Consider the following 23,752-nt stretch of genomic DNA (forward strand, 5'->3'; position numbering starts at 1 on the left):
GACCTGGTTCACTGATCGTTCAACTAAGTTAAAAGATGATGGTGTCCACTGGGTGGCAGCAGCCATCCAGCCCCAACAACTCTGGAAAACCAAATGGGTAAGCGCCAGTCAGCACAATGGGCTAAAATGAAAGCTGTGACCCTTGCCTTAAATAATATTTTAAAGACTAGACATTTTATATTTTTCTGACTCTTGGGCTGTTGCCAATGGCCTAATCATCTAGTCTGTCACCGGAAAAACTACAGACTGGCAGATTAAAGACATCTCTTTGGGGTCTCAAACTGTGGGAAACTGCAGCTGCTGAGAAAATCTGAGTCACTCCTCTAGATACTCACAGTAAGGACTGCTGTCTGATGAGAGTGAATGGTATCAAGAACGACTGAAATTAAAATGCTCATCAAGCCTGCAGCATGCTACCTAGATCCATCATCACACCAGACATGGAATATATCCACTATCATAGACTGGTCACAAAATAAAGGACTTGATCGTTCTGATGCAGAAGCCACCACTGCATGCCAACTTGTGACTCCTGCAAAAGTTGGTCCATTTGTCTCACTGTGAAGCAGGCCATATCACATAAGGGGAACTACATCAAACCTTCGACCACTTTTTGGAGCTATCAGTGGTGTCTCATCACAGTTAAAACTTATTCAGGTTGCGGTGTTGCTACTGCAGTCTGATTGGCTAACTCAGATCACACTATTGTGACTCTTGAAATTAATCCACATTTTTGGTGTTCCGGACCACTAATAGTCCAATAAACTACATCTTTTGTCAAAAAGGTCACCCTGCAATGGGCCAATATTCAAAGTACTCAATGGACATTCCATACTCCCCACTATCCACAGGCATCCAGTATTGTCCAGCATTCAAATAGTCTCCTCAGAACTCAGAACAATCTACAACTCCACATCTCTCATCTCACACACCAGAGAAAGACAGTTTGGTCAACTAATGCAGAATAGCCAAAAGAAGATCATCTCCTCTTAGCCACTTCCTGGATAGTAATCAGGTTGAAAGAAGTGAAGTTAGGAGATTATACAGACCTCTTTCAAAAATTCAGGATTCTGCCCTGATTATCCCTGAACAGGATGTTTCTTTCTTTCCCCTAAGAGCACCTGCAGGCCAGGCCACCCCTCAGGGTGATGGCCTAACCAAAAAGGAACCTAGGGAATTCAATCTAGGCCACCTAGATTCTCTTGTTGGACCGACATGGTCCTAGATCTGTAGATAATGACCATTTGCTTGAGAACACTTTTCACTGAGTCCCCCCTACAGTGCCCCTACAAGGTGAAGGTTATAATGGGCCTCTGCAAATTATTTAAAAATGTCCTTGTCCCACTCACATCCAATTCCAGATAAAAAAAATCTGGGTGCAAGTAGAGGATCTTTTTTAAACGATGTCAGACCTATTGGAATGGGACACACTGATTTCATGGCTGTAGAGGGAGAGCAAAAACCTCAATACCTGGAAAGGGAACATTTTTGACCCCAGAAGGTGCAGGAAGAAAGAACAATTAAATGCTCTATGCCATAGAACCAGCACCACTGCCTGAATCAAATGGCAGCTGGGGATAACACACTGACCAACTGCTAGATTTGTCATCCCCATCCATATTCTTTGAAATCAGAAAAATACATGTGGCCATGGACAGTCCTTAACTATTTTGCTATGCTTGATGTCAACAGCAGCTCCTGAATGTGAATGCATAAATAACACTCAAACCCCACACAACCTTGTTTCATTCTGATAAAAATTCATGTGATTCTCCTAGCACCTGAGTGGTCTTAGGTTATGCCATTAATGGCAACTGAGGTTGCAACTCATGTTGACAATGTCCATGTTTCTTAACCAAACTAATGAAACAGCAATCCACATCAAGTTTAACAACAAATCCCAATCTGTAGTGGTGTCCTTTCAGGTGGTGTGCTTGTATGTGGGGGAAAATAAGCCACAGAATGTCTTCTATTAAGGATGAGGGCTGCTTTTTGGCCCATCTATTGTCCCTACAATTGTAGGTAATGACACCAAGTATCAGGTTGGTTTAAACTCCCTTGAGTAGATTTTAGTGGATAATAGAGTGGCCTTAGGCCATACACTGGCTGGCTGAAAAAAATCATCTACTGGTGCCCCCTAGGACTTATTCATAGTTGGCTGAATCCTGGCCTCATCCTGCTGTTTGGGATGTTGATAGTAGCCTTAATGAAATGCTGTATAAGACAAATTAAATGGATTTGATTCTAGCCTCTACTAGTCAAACTAATCAGAGTGGCAGACAAAGTAGTACAATCATGTGAAAATTCAAGTTCAGCCAAGAACATGTAGGGCTGATGGGCAGATTGTTGCGACAGGCAATCCACCATGGGCCCTGAGCATCCCAGCACGTTCTTATTTGTATGCCAAGAATGCAAGGCCTTGACTGCTCTATATTTGGCCCATTTCTGAGGGTTATGTTTGCAGAGAGCAACACTGAGGGATAGGTAATATCCTTCTCAAGGACCAAGAGCAGGCTTATTATAAATGTGGTAGATTACCCACCCAGTACAAGGGTAGAATCCACCTGGGCCCCTCCAGGTCAACTCTCAAAGGTTTTAGTGCCAACATCATGCTTATGCTGTTTACTGTGCCATGAGTAATAAAGTTCTTTGTCTCTGACCCAGGAATCTCATGTCTTCTATTGGCATTCATGAAACAGTAACAGGCTAGCTTGTTAGCTTGCAAGTGGGATAAAATCTCAGACCCTTCAGACTCTGACATATAGCCAGCAAAGTAAAATATGAAAAAGAAATACAAGCGACAGGAATGAAAAGGCAGAAAGAAAACTGATATTATTTGTGAACAAGTAACTGTCCATATTAAAAAATCCAAGACATCACAGAATAAGAATTAATCCAAGTTGCTAGATACAATACTAACACAAGATACAATATAGCTGCAACAAAGACTTAATAAGAAAGCTTTTTAAAATAGCATTTAAAATAAGTATTACAATATAATACATCTAGTGAAATACATGCAAGACTGAAAAACAACTATGTAACTTTAAAGACATTAAAGATGACATACACATGTACATATATACATACATACATATACACACATATATATGTACGTATTTCCTAAGCCAATATGAAAGAAAAGCAACCCAAAGAAATAATAAACAAAGGATGTGAACAGGCAATTCACAGAAATGTAACCCAATGTCCAAGAAACAGAGAAAATTCATCCTGTAACAAAGACTGGCAAAAAATGTGGACTACGATAATCTGACAAAGTCTTGGCAAGAGTATAAAGTAAAGAGAATAGTTATACACAGCCCACAAGAGTATAAGTCAGTACACCACATGGAAGAGGAATGCAGCAATATCTAATCAACTCCTAGCAATTTTTCTCCTAACTATAGATTAGAGCCTTGCTATTCATAGTGTGGTCCACAGACAAGCAGAATCAATATCACTTTGAAGATTGTTAGAACTAGGGCCCTATCCGAGACCTACTAAAATCAGAATCTGCATTTTAACAAAATCCTCAGGTTATTTTTTATCCATTAAAGTTGGAGGAACAGTGGCCTAAAAAATTCCTATCCAATCCTACTCCTACCTTGTATGGTTAGTAAGTGTTCATTTACTTATTTTCTATACTTCTTTGTATGTTTAAATATTTCATTAAAACCTTCCACATGGTTTTTTAAAAAAAATTGTCAAAACCAACAAACTGTAGGAAAATATTTGCAATATATATGGCAAACAAATGCCTCAATATGAAAAGAGCTATTATAGATTACATGAACAAGCAGTTCTTAGAAACAGTTCCTAACAAAAACATGCTCAACCATAATTAAACGATGCAAATCAAAACAAAGAAGTATTGTTTTTCATACAAATTTACAAAGATTTAAAAATGTAAAAACATCCAGTGTTGCCAAAATTGAAAAAACTGGCTGCCTCACAAAATTTTGATGGGATTATAAATTGGTACAGCCTTTTTGGAGGGAAAGCAATTAGGCACTATCAAAATGTACAAACCTTTTAATCCACTGATTCTACTGCTAGGAATTTACCCTACAAATATATTCAAGAGATGCCCAGACATTCCTGCAGCTTAGTTCATTAATAGGTAACTAATTAAATAATCCATGCAAATCCACTTAATAAAAGATTATATAGCCACTGAAAAGAGTTAGAGTCCCATGTACTAATAGATTCTCATGTACTAACTACAGAAAGATATGGGAGATGCCATCCTAGAAGGGGAAAAAAAGGCAATTTCATGTGTTTATCCAAACCAGAATAAAAATATATTCTGGTATATGCATAAAAGCATCCTGATATTTCAGTTCTGAAAATTAGTCTACTACCTAATAATCAAGAAAAGAAAGTTATCAAACTGATAAATTTTAAAATCAGGCACACATAAATTTCTATCCTAGTTCTAGCACTTTGGGGCAGGTTACTTCTCTCTCTCAACCTCAGTTCGCTTATCTGAAAATACGGGGAAAAAACAGAGTATTTACTTTCTTACGTTTTCGTTAGCCTTCACGTAAAGTGTTTTACATAGTGATTGGTACGTAGTAAAGACTCAAGAAACGTTAGAAGATTACAATGAGCAAGGAAGAGACTATCTCTATCCCTTGCCCTTTTATACCTTTGAAACCTTTTTCTGGATTCCTTTAAAAAATGGTTTAACAATTTTCTCTCTCTGTTGCCCAGAACATCTGAATCAGTCGTTAACATACAACTCTAGGGGCCAGCCCCAGTGGCCTAGTGGTTAAGTTCAGTGTGCTTCGCTTCAGCAGCCCCCGTTCAGTTCCCAAGCATGGATGGACCTACACCACTCATCTGACAGTGGCCATGCTGTGGTGGTGGCCCACAGGAAGAGGAAGATTGGCAGCAGATGTGGGCTTAGGACAAATCTGCCTCATAAACAAAACAATCTCGACATAGTAAACAAGAAGTTTCAATGAACTCAGCTGCCAGTCTGCCTGAATTTTCTAATCCCCTCTTAGCCTGAAGTTTAAACAGCACATATTTTCAGTGCAAGCTGACACTGCTTACATGAATGAAGGAAAGTTTTGGTACAGTTATTAATCATTTTTTAAATACTGCCATGAAAGAATCAATAAAGCACTACTGTTTTAGAAACAGAAGTAAAGAATATTGAATACGAATATGAAAATGTATTGACTGTAGTGCAATCTCATCAAAACATGTTATTTTTTTGTTTTGTTTATTTAAAAAAAATAAAAATTCCCCTACTTTCGGTTTCTATCTCTAACCACCCATCTACTCTTTTAAAACCATACCCCTGGGATCTTCCGTCTTCAAAGGATTACTACTATGAAAGGATACCTCAGCCTGAGTGCAGTGATCATTTTATCATCCTTCCTAGAGTAAGGTGATATGAAGAAAAAGCATCTAAAACAAAGGGATATCTAAAAAGGTATCTAAATTTTTCAGTATCTACAACCATTTCAGCTCAGTATTCCTTCAATAATAAAAAATGCTTCTTTTGAAACTGCAGGTCAGGACCTATTAAAGGATGATGAAATCAGTAGCAATTTGCGTTTTCTAATGGAATACAAAAGAACAGAAGACCACAAGAGAAAATATGAGTGCACAACAGCTATATGACTTTTGTTTTAGTTATATCTACGTGCATACAAAAACATTACTAAAATTTACTTCTTGGGGATGGCCTGGTGGCATAGTGGTTAGGTTCACGCACTCTGCTTTGGCAGCCTGGGGTTCGCAGGTTCAGATCCCGAGTGTGGACTTACACCACTCATCAAGCCACGCTGTGGCAGCAACCCACATACAAAACAGAGGAAGACTGGTACAGATGTTAGCTCAGGGCCAATCTTGCTCACCAAAAAATAAAATAATAATAATTTACTTCTTACTGGGTCCCAATCAACTGTTCAAAAGCCAATGTCCTATGTCACAGACATAAAATCAACCATATGCAGTTTAAAATTTCACCACATGATGGTGCTAAAATTCTAAACACCTCAGAAAACTACTGATGCAGTTCTGAAAACATTTTTACCCTTAATTCAAGTCCTCATATCATCTCTTCAAACCACAAATAAATGAAAGACTTCCATTAAGTTGGAATAGAGAACCCAACAGTAATTAATGTCCGTTCCATTTATTCAGGATAAGATTAAGAGGGCTCTGGCAGAAAGCAAGAGGTTAATTATAAACGAGAATCCACAAATAGTGATTTTTGAGAGATGAAAGGATAAGATAGATGGTATAAGAAAAGTCGTCATTACTAAAAGGTGCATGCTTGTGTTTTTCAAAACCACTTTGGGTAAGGTCTAAGAAAATAGTTTCAAATACTGCTAGTTAAGAGTTTAAAATGATACCATTTTCTGGAGGTAATTTAGAATAAACTATAATAATTGAGAATTTAGAATAGGCAATCCTAATTCTCAAAATCACTATCATCATTCATGAGGGCCTATATCCAGATCAAGAGTCAGGTTCTAGAAAGCAGTAAGAATTTTACCACATGTAACAACAACAGTCAATCTTACTAATCAACTCAGATTAACAACTAGATGAAGACAAAAATTATTCTCAAGCTTTTTAACGTATTATAACTAACTTTCCAGGCACTGGTAATTTTTATCAATCTGCTTAAAAATGAAAGTAAGTCTTACACTTATTTCAAAGAAAATGAACAAAAGAGAAAAAGAAAATAAAGGGGAAAGCAGGAAACTCATATGTATCCAGGCTCTGAAGTAGGCCTGAAAAAAAATGAACCCACTAAAAGGATACAGGAGAGCAGCTGGGGGGGGGGGGGGCGGAGACAAGGAAGCAAATTCCATAGACCTACACATAAGAAGAAAAGGGGCAGAGTCCGTAAGAAGTGATCTCAGTAGCTTAATCAGTAGAAGTCATTCCCTAACAACGTCGAATCCCATTTTGTAGTCTATGAAATGGAATGTTGAATCATTGTACAGAATTCCAAAATGAGTCAAGAGTACAGAATCGGAAATACATCCTGGATTCTAATCTAGGCTCACTCTAATTATGTGAAAACAGGCAAGTCAATTAACCTTCCAGAGAATCCATCTGTAAAAACTAAGGTCAGTTTATGTGTTCATTAAGATCCATCTTCAAACATTAAAATTATCTAACAGAATTTTCTCACTCCAATGCACCTTTTTCAATATATTATGGGCCAAATTTATTATGATCTGACAAGTCCTTATTGGAGAACAACTTTCCAAATTATAAAATTGTTCCCAGAAGAGCTCTTTTTTTTTTTTTTTTTTTTTGTGAGGAGATCAGCCCTGAGCTAACATCCGCCAATCCTCCTTTTTTTTTTTTTTTTTTTTTTTTTTGCTGAGGAAGACGGCCCTGGGCTAACATCCGTGCCCATCTTCCTCCACTTTATATGGGACGCCGCCACAGCATGGCTTACCAAGCAGTGCGTCGGTGCGCGCCCGGGATCCGAACCAGCGAACCCCGGGCCGCCGCAGCGGAGCGCGCGCACCTAACCGCTTGCGCCACCGGGCCGGCCCCCCAGAAGAGCTCTTTTTAATAAACTGTTTTATAAGTACTGCCTATACTCCAAAATGTCCTAAATGAATGCCTTAGCATAGTAGAGCTTGATTAACATAGTAGGCAAGCAGATGATCAAGATCCTCTACGGAAAAAACAAAGTGGAAGACAGCTATTAAGACAAGTAGATTGATTCTAACCAATTCCAAGATCCCTCTTAGCATGTCTTATAAGTGGATGACAATTTCAATGCCTAGCAAGTCTTATACCAACTATTCTGTTTTGGTTTTTAAGTAAAATAAACATTTCTTAGATTAGTGAGTCCTGATATGTAACAATGTTGCAAAGTTCTCATCACTACTGAAATTTTAGTAATGTGCCATTCAATCTTATTTATTTGAAAAAGAAGTCTTCTGGTTACATGGAAAGACTTCAGAAACCTCCGATTTCTTTTGAACATATTATCTATAGGAAAGTAAGTAAAGCAAGTTATCAGAATAACAGTATAGAAAAAGGTAAGATGCAAAAGTAATGTTCCACGTATCTAACTAGTTTGAATTAAAATGTGTGGAACTTCAATTAATATAAAAGACAACTCTGAGGTAAATGGTTTGGTATGCTGATGGTATATTGAAAACTGACTTTTTAAATAATAAAAATCAATAGATTAAACATGAAATAACTTAGTAATAGAAAAAGTATTTCTTTGCAAAAGTATTAAGCCTTCACATTTTAACTACATTTGTGCAAAATATGAACAAAAGAGGCAGACAGACAAAAAGAAAACAGTGAGATGCAAGAAAGGGTACCTTTGTTGATGACGGTGGAGTAGGAAAATTAAGCCAGGCTGGAGCAAAGTCATGCTGCGCCATTTAGGTCCAGTCTCTCCGACTCAGTGAAACAAGGCTTCAACACCTCATGGCAAGTCCCTGTTGTATAAAAATGGAAGGAATTAGACCTGTAGCTCCTGGCCAAAATTATCCTGTTAACCTATATCTCCTTTAAATTATAACGATCTTACTACTATAAGATTCCATTTGTAATGAAATTCTAGAAAAGGCAAAAATATAATGATAGAAACTAGACTAGTGGAGGGGGGGTGGAGGGTCTGGAGAGAAAGGGAATGACTGCAAAGGAAAGGAGGAAATTTCAAGATAATAAGGTATCATCTTGATTGCAGTGATGGTTATACAAAATGTACACATTTGTTAAAACTCATCAAAGCGTACACTTAAAACTAGCTAATTTTATTGTAAATAAACTATATCTCAATAAAATTTATTTTTAAAAACTACAATGGTCTTATCACAAATAGACTAAAGTGTCTCCTGATGTGACACAATAGGATGAACACAGCACCATCCATCTATGATGTATTCTTGCCCCCACCCCATATGGAATCTGAAATCTAACTACCAATTTGCAGGAAATTCAACACAAAGAAACAAGTTAAAGGACATCTGAGGGAAGTAATCCACCAAATACAGATCACACGATATTCTACAGGTCAAACGATCTTGTTTCCTCAACAAATAAATGGCTTTCAATAGGCAGATCAATCAAATACAATCGGTAAACTTTATAATCTTACTCAAACCAATCAACCTTTGAAAAACAAAAATATGAAACAATCAAAAATTTGAACATGAACTGAATATTAAATGACACGAAGAAATTATTAATCATTTTAGATGTGATAATGGTTAGTGCGATGATGGTATATAAAAGAAAAACATACTGAAATCTTTACAATGAAATTGATACACCTGGAATTTGCTTTAAAATAAACCAGGGAGTGCTGAATAGGGATACAGTTGAAAGAAATTTTGTCCATATGTTTACAAATGTTGGTACAAAGAGGTATATAAAAACTCTTCTCTCTACCGACACGTATGTTTGAAAATTTTCATAATTGAAAGTTTTTTTTTATTACAATCATCACAATGGGCATCTCAAATATTTTAGAAACTTCTGCATTCTAAATTTAACTTTTTGGGAACCTCTCTCAATTGCATCAATAAAAGCTTCAAGTTGCCAGCCCAATCTAAACATAATAAATTGATAGTTCTTTTTTAAAACAAGGCAAGAAGCCAACTGGGCAACTGTACTCTTTTCAATACAGAGCTTCGACTATTAGTCAAGGAAAAAAATCAAATTTTCTTAACATCAAAATGTCTGAGTTTAACACGGACAGAGAGAACAGTTTGGTTGTTACCAGGGGGAAGGGAGTTGGGGGGTGGGCACAAAGGGTGAAGGGGTGCATTTATATGGTGACCGACAAATAATAATGTACAACTGGAATCTCACCATGTTATAAACTATGACATCAATACAAAAAGGTCTAAGTTTAATAATAACAAATGTTTTATATTTACAATTGCATAATAATCTCAAAAGTGAAATTTTTAAAAAAATGATCAATACCATTGTTAATTTTAAAAAACAAAATGATCAATACCATTGTTAATCTCCCTTTTTCAAATTCTTCTTTCAAATGTAAGCACTATGCAGAATTTAAAACCATAACAATTTCCTAAAATACTTACCAAAAACAAAAAAAAAAAGAAGAGTCTCAAGATATTACAGAATTATTCTACTTCTACTATCCCAAACCGTACTTGTCTATTAAAAGAAAGGTTAAGAGTGGCCAGATACAAGAAATAGATACAACTGGTTAATTCCCTATGGTAGTGGAAATGCTTAAAATGCTAAATGCTCATATGGGCCAGGGGTAGAAAATCTGAAAAATCGGAGACGAATTCCAATTAAACACCTATGAAACAAATGCCAAGATTTTAAGAGTACACTAATCAAAATGAACTACATAAAAATTCAGGCAATCTGAGCTCTAATTCTACTACCATCTTATATAACATTCCACAGTCTTCTGAAATAAAAATAAATACTGAAGTGTTCTAGGATGTATAAAGTATTTTTTTATTGATGTTTTAATAGTTTTTAACATTGTGAAATTTCGGGTTGTACATTTTGGTTTGTCCATCACCATACATATGACTCCCTTCACCCCTTGTGCCCACTCCCCACCCCCATTGCCCCTGGTAACCACAATACAGTTTTCTCTGTCCATGTGTTGGTTTATATTCCACATATGAGTGAGATCATACAGTGTTTGTCTTTCTCCTTCTGGCTTACTTCACTTAACATAATACCCTCCAGGCCCATCCATGTTGTTGCAAATGGGACGATTTTGTCTTTTTTTATGGCTGAGTAGTATTCCATTGTATATATACACCACATTTTCTTGATCCAATCGTCAGTCGAGGGACACTTAGGTTGCTTCCACTTCTTGGCTATGGTGAATAATGCTGCAATGAACATAGGGGTGCATAAGCCTCTTTGGGTTGTTGATTTCAGGTTTGTTGGATAGATTCCCAGTAGTTGGATGGCTGGATCATACGGCATCTCCATTTTTAATTCTTTGAAGGATCTCCATACCGTTTTCCATAGAGGCTGCACCAGTTTGCATTCCCACCAGCTGGGTATGAGGGTTCCTGTTTCTCCACATCCTCTCCAACATTTGTTGTTTTTTGTCTTGGTGATTATAGCCATTCTAACGGGCGTGAGGTGATATCTTAGTGTTGTTTTGATTTGCATTTCCCTGATGATTAATGATGTTGAACATCTTTTCATCTGCCTATTGGCCATCTGTATATCTTCTTTGGAGAAGTGTCTGTCCATTTCCTCTGCCCATTTTTTGATCGGGTTGTTTTTTTGTTGTTCAGTTTTGTGGGTTCTTTATATATTATAGAGATCAACCCCTTGTCAGATGTATGTGTTGTAAATATTCTCTCCCAGCTGGTGGGCTGTTTATCTTGATTCTGGTTTCATTTGTCTTGTAGAAGCTCTTTAATCTGATAAAGTCCCACTTGTTTATTTTTTCTTTAGTTTCCCTAGTCTGGGTAGGCATGTCATCCAAAAAGATTCCTTTATGACCAATGTCAAATAGTGTGTTGCCTATATTTTCTTCTATGAGTTTTATAGTTTCAGGTCTCACCTTCAGGTCTTTGATCCATTTTGAGTTAATTTTTGTGTATGGCGATAGCAGATGGTCTACTTTCATTCTTTTGCATGTGGCCGTCCAGTTTTCCCAACACCATTTATTGAAAGAGACTTTCCTTTTTCCATTGTTATGTTTTTGGCTCCTTTGTCAAAAATTAGCTGTCCGTATCTGTGTGGTTTTATTTCTGGGCTGTCAATTCTGTTCCATTGATCTGTGTTGTCTGTTTTTGTACCAGTACCATGCTGTTTTGATTACTACTGCTTTGTAGTATGTTTTGAAGTAAGGGATTGTGACGCCTCCTGCTTTGTTCTTTTTTCTTAGGATTGCTTTAGCTATTTGGGGTCTTTTGTTGCTCCATATAAATTTTAGTATTCTTTTTTCTATTTCCATGAAGAATGTCATTGGAATTCTGATTGGGATTGCACTGAATCTGTAGATTGCTTTAGGTAATATAGACATTTTAACTATGTTTATTCTTCCAATCCACGTGCATGGGATATCTTTCCATTTCTTTATGTCATCATCGATTTCTTTCAATGTCTTGTAGTTCTCATTGTATAGGTCATTCACCTCCTTGGTAAGATTTATTCCTAGGTATTTTACTCTTTTTGATGCAATTGTAAATGGTATTATCTTTTTGAGCTCTCTGTTAGTTCATTATTAGCATACAGAAATGCAACTGATTTTTGTACCCTGCAACTTTGCTGTAGTTGTTGGTTATTTCTAATAGTTTTCCAAGTATAAAGTATTTTTATTATCTATTTTGACCTGAAGCTAAATAGTGAACTGTTTTGTAATAGGATGTTACTTTCCCAACAACTTTTTCCTATAAACTCTTAAAATTATAGTTCCAATAACTCAATGGGAAAGAAAAATTGCTTTTATAGCTTATTATTTTATATACAAAATAACATTTCACAAGAAACTACAGAGGACCTAAATAAAATAACCAATAACTTAAAGCTTATTATTTTAAATGGGGCCTCATCCAAAACAATGGCTAAGTGAGAAGTTATATACTAAAAACTATCCCTGGGAGACAAACTAATATTATCTATTCATTTCTATAATGTCTGTATGAATTTTAATTTTAGTTCTTAAAGTATGAATACCTAATGACAGAAGTTTTCATGTTCTGAAAAAAGATAAACAGCAATACTAGTTAATATTTTGGCATTTACACAAGTGTATGAAGGGATAAGGATATGCCAACCCAAAACATGCCACTTTGACATAAGGATAATTTTGAGCTGAAGGCATCTGAGTTCCTGAAATCCCTTACTTACCTAAAAGCAGAGCCTCCTAAAAAAACTTTTCAATCCCCTCCCCTGGAGCAACTCTAATCTTCTCTAACCGAGAGACAAAAACAAAAACTGGCACCACACATAGACACTGCCACAAACTATCATTTCTCGCATCAGTTCTCCTGGGGGCCCATTTATCTATCTTTCCAAAAAGTCATTAGTTTTTTCCATCAAGTGCTCTCCTACCCAGAGACCTAGGAGTGTAGAATGAAAAAGAAATTTTACTCCTCTACATGAGTAAAGGCAAATTAAAGTTTCAAAAGCTCCACCCTATTCACTTTCTTTTAACTGTGCTTTGTGCCATCTGATTTCATTGCATTTTCCTTCCCCTATATAATAATGTTATGGGCTGAATTGTGTCCCATCCCCTACCCCAAATTTCGTATGTGGAAGTTGTACCCCTGTACCTCTGAATGTAATCATATTTGAAGAAAGAGATAATTAACTTAAATGAGGCTGTTACGGTGGGTCCTATTCCAATCCTCTATGTCCTTTTAAGAGGAGGAAACTTGGACACACCGAAACACACCAGGGTTGCACAAGCAGAGAAAAGACCATATGAAGAGAGAGCAAGATGGTGGCCATTTGCAAGCCAACGAGAGGCATCTCAGACGAAACCAATCCTGCCAGCATCCTGATCTTGGACTTCTAGGCTCCAAAACTATGAGAAAATAAATTTCTGTTTAAGCCACCCAGTTTGTGATATTTTGTTATGACAGCCCTAGCAAACTAATACAAATAACAACGTTAGAAATACACTAATTAAAAATGTTTATGGGGCTGACCCGCTGGCGGAGTGGTTAAGTTCATGAGCTCCGCTTCGGGGGCCCGGTGTCCACGGGTAGGGAACCCGGGCAGGGACCTACACACCACTCAACAAGCCATGCTGTGGTGGTGTCCCACATACAAAATAGAGGAAGATGGGCACAGATGTTAGCTCAGCGACAGTCTTCCTCAAGCAAAACGAGGAAGACTGGCAACAGATGACAACTCAGGGCCAATCTTCCTCATCAAAAAAAAAAAAAAGTTTATATACTTCCTTTACACATATATCAACTGGCACATACAGGAGAATACTACCAAGGAGCGGGAGGGGAAGCAAATCAGCAACCCTACTAACACTCCAGGGATTCCAGCTTATTAGGAATCTTCTACCAGATTCCCTCATCAAGTGTGAAGGTTCCATGTGGACACAGAGTTAAGATTTTTAGATGCTGCTAGTATGAAAACCCTAATTTCTCATATCCCACCCAATTTATAACTTGTTCATAAATCCATGCCTGAAGTCTGAACCACCGACAATAAAAATTCCCTAGAGGAAAATTGGTTCCAAAAAAACCCTAATATAAATTCTGTACATTTTTTTAAGTGTACATGTCTGACAAAAAAAAAAAAACAGATCACTAATTAATAAGTCTAAAATATAATTCGTCAGAGTGAAAAATAATACACTTTGGCAACAAGTACACATAGATGACATTTTCTCTATTTCTTGTAATGTTTTACTTCTAAACCCACCAAATTTGTGCCAAATATTTTCAAAGAAAAACTTACTCAAATTGATTTCATCAGAATGAACATTGAACTTACTGTCTTTATAATAGTTTATATTTCAAATAAATAGGCTTTAAAGTCATGAAGCCCATCAAAAACACCCAAAGTCAACCAATACCTAAGACATTTTAACTAGAGGCAGAGTACAGATGTTTAAAAAAGAGAACAGGCTTCAGAGTTCAACAGTCCTGGACTCAAATCAGCTCAACCTGTTACTAGACTGGACAACCTTGCCAAATTAACATCAGATTCTCAGTTTCTTCTCTTCATTAAAATTGAGATAACTACTACTTACCTTGCAAGATACAAACTGAAAACTGTTCAAGTTATAAAAAGACAACTATCCTTTACTAACAGACTACCTACATACAACACTTGAATAAGGTTAAAATTTTCAAACACTTAGCCAAACTAACATTCCTTCATTAAGAAAGCAACAACTAGAAGCCAACAATTCACATTCCTCCTTAGTTCTCTTTACAGAAGATCTGTGGAATACTCCTTTGGTATAAGCTTAGTTTAATATATTAATAGATTTCATTTAAAAAGTGAGTCTTCCAAGAGAGCATTTGACAAGATCCAACATATATTTATGATAAAAACTCTCAATAAAATAGGTATAAAAGGAAAGTACCTCAACATAATAAAGGCCATATATGACAACCCACAGCCAACATCACACTCAACAGTGAAAAACTGAAAGCCATCCCTCTGGGAACAGGAACAAGACAAGGGTGCCCACTCTGGCCACTCCTATTCAACACAGTACTGGAGGTTTTAGCCAGAGCAATTAGGCAAGAAAAAGAAATAAAAGGGATCCAAATTGGAAAGGAAGAAGTGAAACTCTCTCTGTTTGCACATGACATGATTCTACATATAGAAAATCCTAAAGAATTCACCAGAAAACTATTAGAAATACTCAACAACTACAGCAAAGCTGCAGGGTACAAATCAACTTATAAAACTCAGTTACATTTCTATACACTAATAACAAACTAGCAGAAACAGAACTCAAGAATACAATCCCATTTACAATCACAACGAAAAGAATAAAATTTATTTTTTTTAACCAAAGAGGTGAAAGAGCTGTACACTGAAAACTATAAGACATTATTGAAAGAAATCGAAGAAGACATAAAGAAATGGAAAGATATTCCAGGCACGTGGATTGCAAGAATACACATAGTTAAAATGTCCATATTACCTAGAGCAATCTACAGATTAAATGCTATCCCAATCAGAATCCCAATGACATTCTACACAGAAATAGAACAGAAAATCCTAAAATTTACATGAAACAACAAAAGAACCCGAACAGTTAAAGCAATCCTGAGAAAAAAGAACAAAGCTGGAGGTATCACCATTACTGACATCAAAATACACTACAAAGCTATAGTAATTAAAACAGCATGGTACTAGCACAAAAACAGACACACAGATCAATGGAACAGAATTGAAAGCCTGGAAATAAAACCACACATCTATGGATAGCTAATCTTTGACAGAGGAGCCAAGAACATACAATGGAGAAAGGAAAGTCTCTTCAACAAATGGTGCTGGGAAAACTGGACAGCCATATGCAAAAGAATGAAAGTAGACCATTATCTTACACCATACACAAAAATTAACTCAAAATGGATTAAAGACTTGAATGTAAGACGTGAAACCATAAAACTCCTAGAAGAAAACATAGGCAGTACGGTCTCCGACATCGGTCTTAGCAGCATCTTTTCGAATACCATGTCTACTCAGGCATGGGAAACAAAAGAAAAACTTAACAAATGGGACTACATCAGACTAAAGAGTTTCTGCAAGGAAAAGGAAACCATGGACAAAACGAAAAGACAACCCATCAACTGGGAGAAAATATTTGCAAATCATATATCCGAAAAGGGGTTAATTTCCAAAATATATAAAGAACTCATACAACTCAACAACAAAAAGACAAACATTCCAATCAAAAAACAGGCAGAGAATATGAACAGACATTTTTCAAAGAAGATATACAGATGGCCACCAGGCACATGAAAAGATGTTCAACATCACTAATTATTAGGGAAATGCAAATCAAAACCACAATGAGTTATCACCTTAGACCTGTTAGAATGGGTATAATTACCAAGACAAAAAATAACAAATGTTGTTGAGGATGTTGAGAAAAGGGAATCCTCATACACTGCTGGTGGGAATGCAAACTGGTGTACCCACTATGGAAAACAGTATGGAGATTTCCTAAAAAATTAAAAATAGAAATACCATGTGATCCAGCTATCCAAAGCATTTGAAATCAACAATTCAAAGAGACTTATGGACTCCCATGTTCACTGCAGCATTATTCACAATAGCCAAGATGTGGAAGCAACCCAAGTGCCCATCAACTGATGAATGGATAAAGAAGATGTGGTGTATACACACACACACACACACACACACACACACACACGCACACACAATGGAATACTACTCAGCCATAAAAAAGACACAATCATCCCATTTGCAACAAAATGGACGGACCTTGCGGGTATTACGTTAAGCAAAATAACTCAGAGAAAGACAAACACCGTATGATTTCACTCATATGTGGAAGAGAAACACATGGATAAAGAGAACAGATTAGTGGTTATCAGACGGGAAGGGGGTTGGAGGGTGGGCAAATATACATATAGGTAAAGGGGCACATATACATGTTGACGGATAAAAAACTACTGGGGGGGGCCCGCCTGGTGGCGCGGCAGTTAAATGCACACGCTCTGCTTTGGCGGCCCGGGGGTTCGCAGGTTCAGATCCCGGGTGCGCACCGACGCACCGCTTGTCAAGCCACGCTTTGGCAGCATCCCATATAAAATAGAGGAAGATGGGCACAGATGTTAGCCCAGGGCCAATCTTCCTCAGCAAAGAGAGGAGGATTGGCATCAGATGTTAGCTCAGGGCTAGCCTTCGTCACAAAAAGAAAAAAACTATTGGTGGTGCACACAATGGAGGCTATACAGAAACTGATAAATAATAATGTACACCTAAATTACACAATGTTATAAACCATTATGACCTCAATAAAATTATTAAAAAAAAAAACAAAGGGGGAGTCTTCCTCTTCCCAATTCAGGCCTAAAGCTATTAGATGCGGCAAAGCAAAGGAGCTAAGGAATCCACACTAGGTGTTAGATCCAGAGTAGGGATGAGAAGGTATCAACACAAAGGAGAGGCCCAGCACAGGATGTCAGCGTCAAACCAGGGTGAGGAAGGGCATCCATGCAGAGAGAAAGTCAGGGATGGGGCTTTGAGCCCAAAAAAGATGGGGAAAGCATCCATGTGGGAGGAAGAAAGCAGCTAGAATAGGGAGTCAAGAGACTAAGAAGGGAGAGGAGAGTGTCCCACATGGGTGAGGGGGCAGCAGCTACAAGAGAAGATTGGTTATATACAGGGGAAATGGTCAAATAAGTAAATATATTTAGAATAACACAAACAGTTTCATACTGTCAAAGAAGGCAGTAACTAATAATGGAAGGGTGAAAACTAGAGTGAATGCTGTGGTGTTGTGTCAGTATGAATAATAATTAATTCAAGGTCACATATTAATAGTATTAAGATATTAACATTCATGTATATCACAAAGGTAAATATTTCTGTTTATGTGTATATGTATTTTTCCACTAAAAGAAACTGGGGCTTTTTTGAGAAATAGCTGATTTCAAAGATGGGAAAAGAAGATGACAAAATAAGCCTGGAATATTTTGTTATAGCAAAAAGCAAGGAAGTGTCCAAATAATGATTGGGAAATATCAAAAGGACACAGTAACCAGCTTCAATGGGTTCCCACTGGCCAAATCAGAGACAATTTGAGCATTAAAAATGAGAAAAGACATGTGAAGGATATCAACACAGAAGCTCAAATATGTAACTCCAAGAGCCTAGCCCTCCACAGAAACACCAAAAAATCAAGCAAAATCTGTCAGAATCAACTTTGTCAGAACTCTGAAAAAGTCGAAGGTTTACAGAAACCAAGCAAACACTATGTCAATGAAACAAAAACTTGAAAACAGTAGGAAAGTTTTGTGACATTTTGACTTGCCCTTGACTCACATCTCTGCTGCATACAGTGGAGGTCTTGAAGACCCCAAATCCAGTCTCTGGTTCAGAAGTGAGCAGAGTAGACTTTATTCTCACAGAATTACGTTTGTCCGTGTAAATCTGTCTTGGGGCTACCAGAGGAATGACAAGAGGCACTTGCCTTTGTTTTGCCTAATGTGGAAGGAAAAGTTGCTATGCGGAGGCCATTCCTCCAAAACATGGTAAGGCAAATGAACAGCCCCCTGCCAGGGACAAAGGTTTGCAACCAAGTAAACAACAGCACACTCAAAGCCTGGGGAAAAAAGCATGAGAGAGAATTTCTTTGGCAAATTATGGCATTACAAAAAACTCCCTTATCCCAGGGAACTTAGAAAACCACAAAAATGCCCAGGGCAAGACACATACTCAGAAAAAGACCTGAGAAGACTCTAAGCTTTCACCCCTGGCTGATCTTTAGATTCAGCAAAAGCAGAAAGTGAAGGCTAAGACAGTCATAAACGACATGGCTGAACACTGAAGAAATGCCTCAACACAGACCCAAGAGGCAAAGACTGGGAGAGTTCTTAACTTTTTCCTTCTCTTTATTTTTATTCCTTTTTTGGCTCCAGACATGCATCTATAATAAAACATTAGCTGAACACAGTAAAGATGGCTCTTGTTTGAAGAGCTCTGAGAGCAGGAGTATCCATGGACAGCTGAAATAAAAGTGCTATTGTATTGCATTGAAATTACTTTCTGTAACCACTGAACCTTTAGTAAAGTCTTATTAAAGGCTGCAACCTGTCTCAGCTGTGCGGTGAGCAATAACAGTTTCTAGCTTGGCCCATGTGTGAAGGTTCTGAAATCTTTAGACAAGATAATATACTGATCGTGATGGTAAACTTTTATATTTTGTTCATCATGGGTTTCTGCATTAATTTTTTAAATTTCATTAAAATATTCTCTCAAAACAACAACAACAAAACACTAGGTGACCACAAGCTGAGGGACAGAGACTTGAGAGACTACTCAAGACAAAGAATACAGACTTTGCAAAAACAGGTTAAAAGTGTCACTAAATGAACACACAACTACAACCCACAGCAACCAACCCTGAAGGATAGTGAAAAAAATATTTCTAGAGTCTCCAAATTACAATATTCAAAATGTTCAATTTGCTACAAAAAAAAATAAAAAATCACAAAGCATGCAAAGAAACAAGAAAGTAGGCCCATTGACAGGAAAAAAAGAAATAAAAAATAATTTAGCAGAAACTGTACCTAATGAAGCACAGACATCAATTGTCTTAAATACAAAGAGCTGAAGGAAACCAGAGAACAATGTCTCAACATATAAAATATCAATAAAGAGATAATTATAGAATGGAACCAAACAAATTCTGGAGCCAAAAAGCACAATAACTGATATGAAAATTTCACTAGACAATTTCAGTAGCAGATTTGAGCCAGCAGAAGGAAGAATCAGAGAAACTGAAGATAGGTCAATTAAAATTATCAGTCTGAGGATCAGGCAGGAAAAAACAATAAAACTGAACAGAGCCAAAAAGACATATGGGACATCATCAAGCATACTAACATACACAATGGAAGTTCCAAGAGACCAGAGGAGAGGAAAAGGGCAGAAACAGTATCTGAAAAAATAATGGCTGAACACTTAACAAATCAGATAAAGACACAAATATACATATCCAAGAAGCAAACCAAACTCCAAGAAAAATAAACACAAAAACATTCACACCGAGATACATTATAATCAAACCGCCAAAAGCCTAATACAAGAGAATCATCAAAGCAGCAAGAGAGCAAAGGGATCCTCAATCAATATAATACACCACATTAACAAAAGGAAGGAAAAATATCATATGATCACCTCAACTGGTGCAGAAAAGGCATTTGACATAATCCAACACCTTTTCATGATAAAAACTCAACAAACTTGGAATAGAAGAGAATTTACTCAACCTGATAAAGAGCATCTATGAAAACACCATAGCTAACATCATTTTCAATGGTGAAAGACTGAAAGCTTTCTCTCCAAGATCAGGAATAAGACAAGGATACTTGCTTTCACCACTGCTATTCAACATTGTATTGGAAGTTCTAGCTAGAGCAATTAGACAAGAAAAGAAATAAAAGGCATTCAAATTGGAAAGGAAAAAGTAGTACAACTATACTTATTCACAGATGACATGATCTCATGAAAAAAACTATTGAAGCTAATAAATTCAGCAACATTGCAGGATACAAGATCAACACAGAAAACTCAGTTGTATTTCTATACATTAGCAATGACAATCTGAAAAAGAAACGAAAAAAACAATTTGATTCACAATAACACCCAAAGGAATAAAATATCTAGGAATAAGTTTAACTGAGAAGGTATATGTTCACTAAAAACTACAAAACATGGCTGAAAGAAAATTTAAAAGACCTAAATATAAAGACATCCTATGTTCAAGGACTGGGAAACTCAATATTGTTAAGATTGCAATACTACCCAAAATGATCTACAAACATATAATCGCTACTAATATTCCAACAACCTTTTTTACAGAAACTGAGAAGCCATTCTCAAATTTATCTGAAACTGCAAGGGGCCAGAAATACCAAAACTATATTGAAAAATGAAAATATAGTTACTCTCATTTCCCTATTTCAAAACTTATTACAAAGCTACAGTGATTAAAACATCATACTGGTGTAAGGACAGATATATAAATCAATGGAACAGAACTGAGAGTCAGAAATAAAATCACACATGTACAGCCAATTGATTTCTGACAAAAGTGCCAAGATCATTCAGTGAGGGAAGGAACAGTCTTTTCATCAAGTGATGCTGGGACAACTGAATATCCAATGGACCCCTATTCCCACCACATACAAAAATAAAATCAAAATGGATTAAAGACTTAACTATAAAAGCTAAAACTATAAAACTATCAGGAAAAAACACAGAGGTAAAGCTTCGTGACCTTGGATTTGGCAATGGATTTTTAGATATGACATAAAAGCATAAGTAAAAATAGAAAAAAGAAATTGGACTTCATGAAAATTAAAACTTCTGTGCAAAGGATATCATCTAGAAAGTGAAGACAACTGACAGAATGGGAGAAAATATTTGCAAATCATAACTGATAAGGTCTAGTATCCAGAATATATAAAGAATTCTTACAACTCAACAACAAAAAGATAAACAGCCCAATTTAAAAATGAGCAAAGGACTTGAATAGACATTTCTCCCTCTTCCCCACAAAAAAAAGAAAGAAAACAATCGTAAATAACATATTCGTGTTGGCGAATATGTGGAGAAACTGGTACCTCTGTACGTTGTTGGTTGGAAGGTAAATTGGCGCAAGCACTGTGGAAAACAGTTTGACGATTCCTCAAAAAGTTAAACATATACCATATGACCTAGCAATACCACTATTATATATATACACACACACACATATACACACACACATATATATACACACACACACACACACATATATATACCCAAAATAATTGAAAATGGTTACTAAAATTCTTGTATACCAATGTTCATGGCAGGTCTATTCACAACAGCCAAACAGTGGAAACATCCTAAATGTCCATCAATAGATGCATGAATAAACAAAATGTGGCATATACATTCAAAGGAAGAAGAAATGAAGTACTGACACATGCTATGAGGATTAATCTGGAAAACATGCTAAGTGAGAGAAGCCAGACACAAAACATCACATATTGTACAATTCCAGTTATATGAAATATCTAGAATAGGTAAATCCATAGAGACGAGAAGCAGACTGCTGGTTGCCAGGGACTGCTGGAAGCGAGGAACGAGGAGTGACTGCTCAATTAATACAGATTTTTCTTTTAAGGTGATGAAAATATTCTGGAACTTAATAGAGGTGGTGGTTTCAAACCATTGTGAATGTACTAAATGCCACTGAATTGTACACTTTAAAATGGTTAACTTCACATAATGTGACTTTCATCTCAATAAAAATAAATAATACAAGCGCTATATTATAACCCCTTGAACAAAACACCATGAATCTAGATAGATATAAATAAATGTATACATGGAAAATTTTAAAGAGGAAGAGGGTATTACATTTTTGCAGTGAAATAGCCTGGCAAATAGCCTGAGAAATCCTTAATCAACAGATCAAAGTGATCATCATCAGTAATAGAACAAACTGAAATTGTGTGCCAAATGATAGAATGCAATGAGCAAAACACAGCACCATTTCTGTAACATTTTAGCCAAAGATGCATAACCCGAAGAAACATAGCCTTTCTAAACATGAGAAAAACCAACTTGAGAGATGTTATACTAAAATAAGTGGCCCATAATCTTCAAGTGTCAGTTTACAAAAGTCAAGGAAAATCATTTTTAAAAAATGATCAGGCTATGACATGTTCATTCTATATTTGCATGAGTCATGTTTTCAACTTTTGAAAACTACACTTTTCATTTTATTTCACTGAATTTTGTCTGCTTCACAGCTGTAATACCATTAACAAAATTTGATTAGTATTTAGTAGGCATCTTACTAAGTACTAAGTGATTTCCAGACTTCCCCAATAAAAAGTAGAAGGGGCCCCTCCCCTGCAGATTCTGATTCAACAGGTCATAAGCAGGGCCTAGAATTCTGTTTCTAAACAAGCACTCAGAAATAGTCATCAGGAAAGGACAGTAAATACTGTAATAAATATTCATCAAGAAAAAAAATTCTTGCCTAAGGAATATGGCTTATAAAGGTGGCAAAATATTCTATTGCTTGGCTATTTTTTAGTTTTGGTCTTGAAAGAAAAGTGTTCAATTATTTTCTGTTATCAAACTCTACTTAAAATTATAGATTAGACTCTCTCAAATATAAAGCAGCACTAATAAATTTCGCAAGAAATCTAGAGTATTAGAAATTTCAATCTTTAAAGAGTTTCATTTTAATGCTTGCTTTAACCTGGAATTTTGTTAGACGCCCCCATCCTCCTGTTTATCTCTTACTAAGTTGCTCAGAACCTTTCTATGCTTTACTTACATGGAAAAAAAAAAAAACAGTAAAAGAACATTATTATTTGTTAAATTGCTACATAAAAAAATTGCTACTTTCACCTCTCCTAAAAGAATTTTATTTAAGGAGATAAAAGCATTACTGGAAATAGGATGCTTTTAATTCTCAAGTTTTTAGACTGCTAAAGGTACAATACACAAAATATAATTGAAGAACTTCAAAACTTATCATGAACTGACTGAATTTTCATATAAAATTCACCACTACAAAAAACATACGCCTTAC

At 36.4% G+C, this 23,752-nt stretch overlaps 1 protein-coding gene across 4 annotated transcripts in view; it reads right to left on the reverse strand.

The window, feature by feature from the left end:
• The window catches only part of GPBP1 (GC-rich promoter binding protein 1), an 80,870-nt gene that overhangs the window by 30,901 nt on the left and 26,217 nt on the right, over positions 1-23,752 (reverse strand). For all 4 annotated transcript variants that reach the window (XM_058564053.1, XM_058564052.1, XM_058564054.1 and 1 more), the window contains exon 3: positions 8,325-8,444. In XM_058564053.1, the coding sequence (XP_058420036.1) occupies positions 8,325-8,387 (63 nt within the window). In that variant the 5' untranslated portion in view covers positions 8,388-8,444. The remainder of the gene's footprint in view (positions 1-8,324; positions 8,445-23,752) is intronic.

This window comes from Diceros bicornis, chromosome 20 (assembly GCF_020826845.1).
Source record: "Diceros bicornis minor isolate mBicDic1 chromosome 20, mDicBic1.mat.cur, whole genome shotgun sequence".
Classification (NCBI taxonomy): domain Eukaryota; kingdom Metazoa; phylum Chordata; class Mammalia; order Perissodactyla; family Rhinocerotidae; genus Diceros; species Diceros bicornis.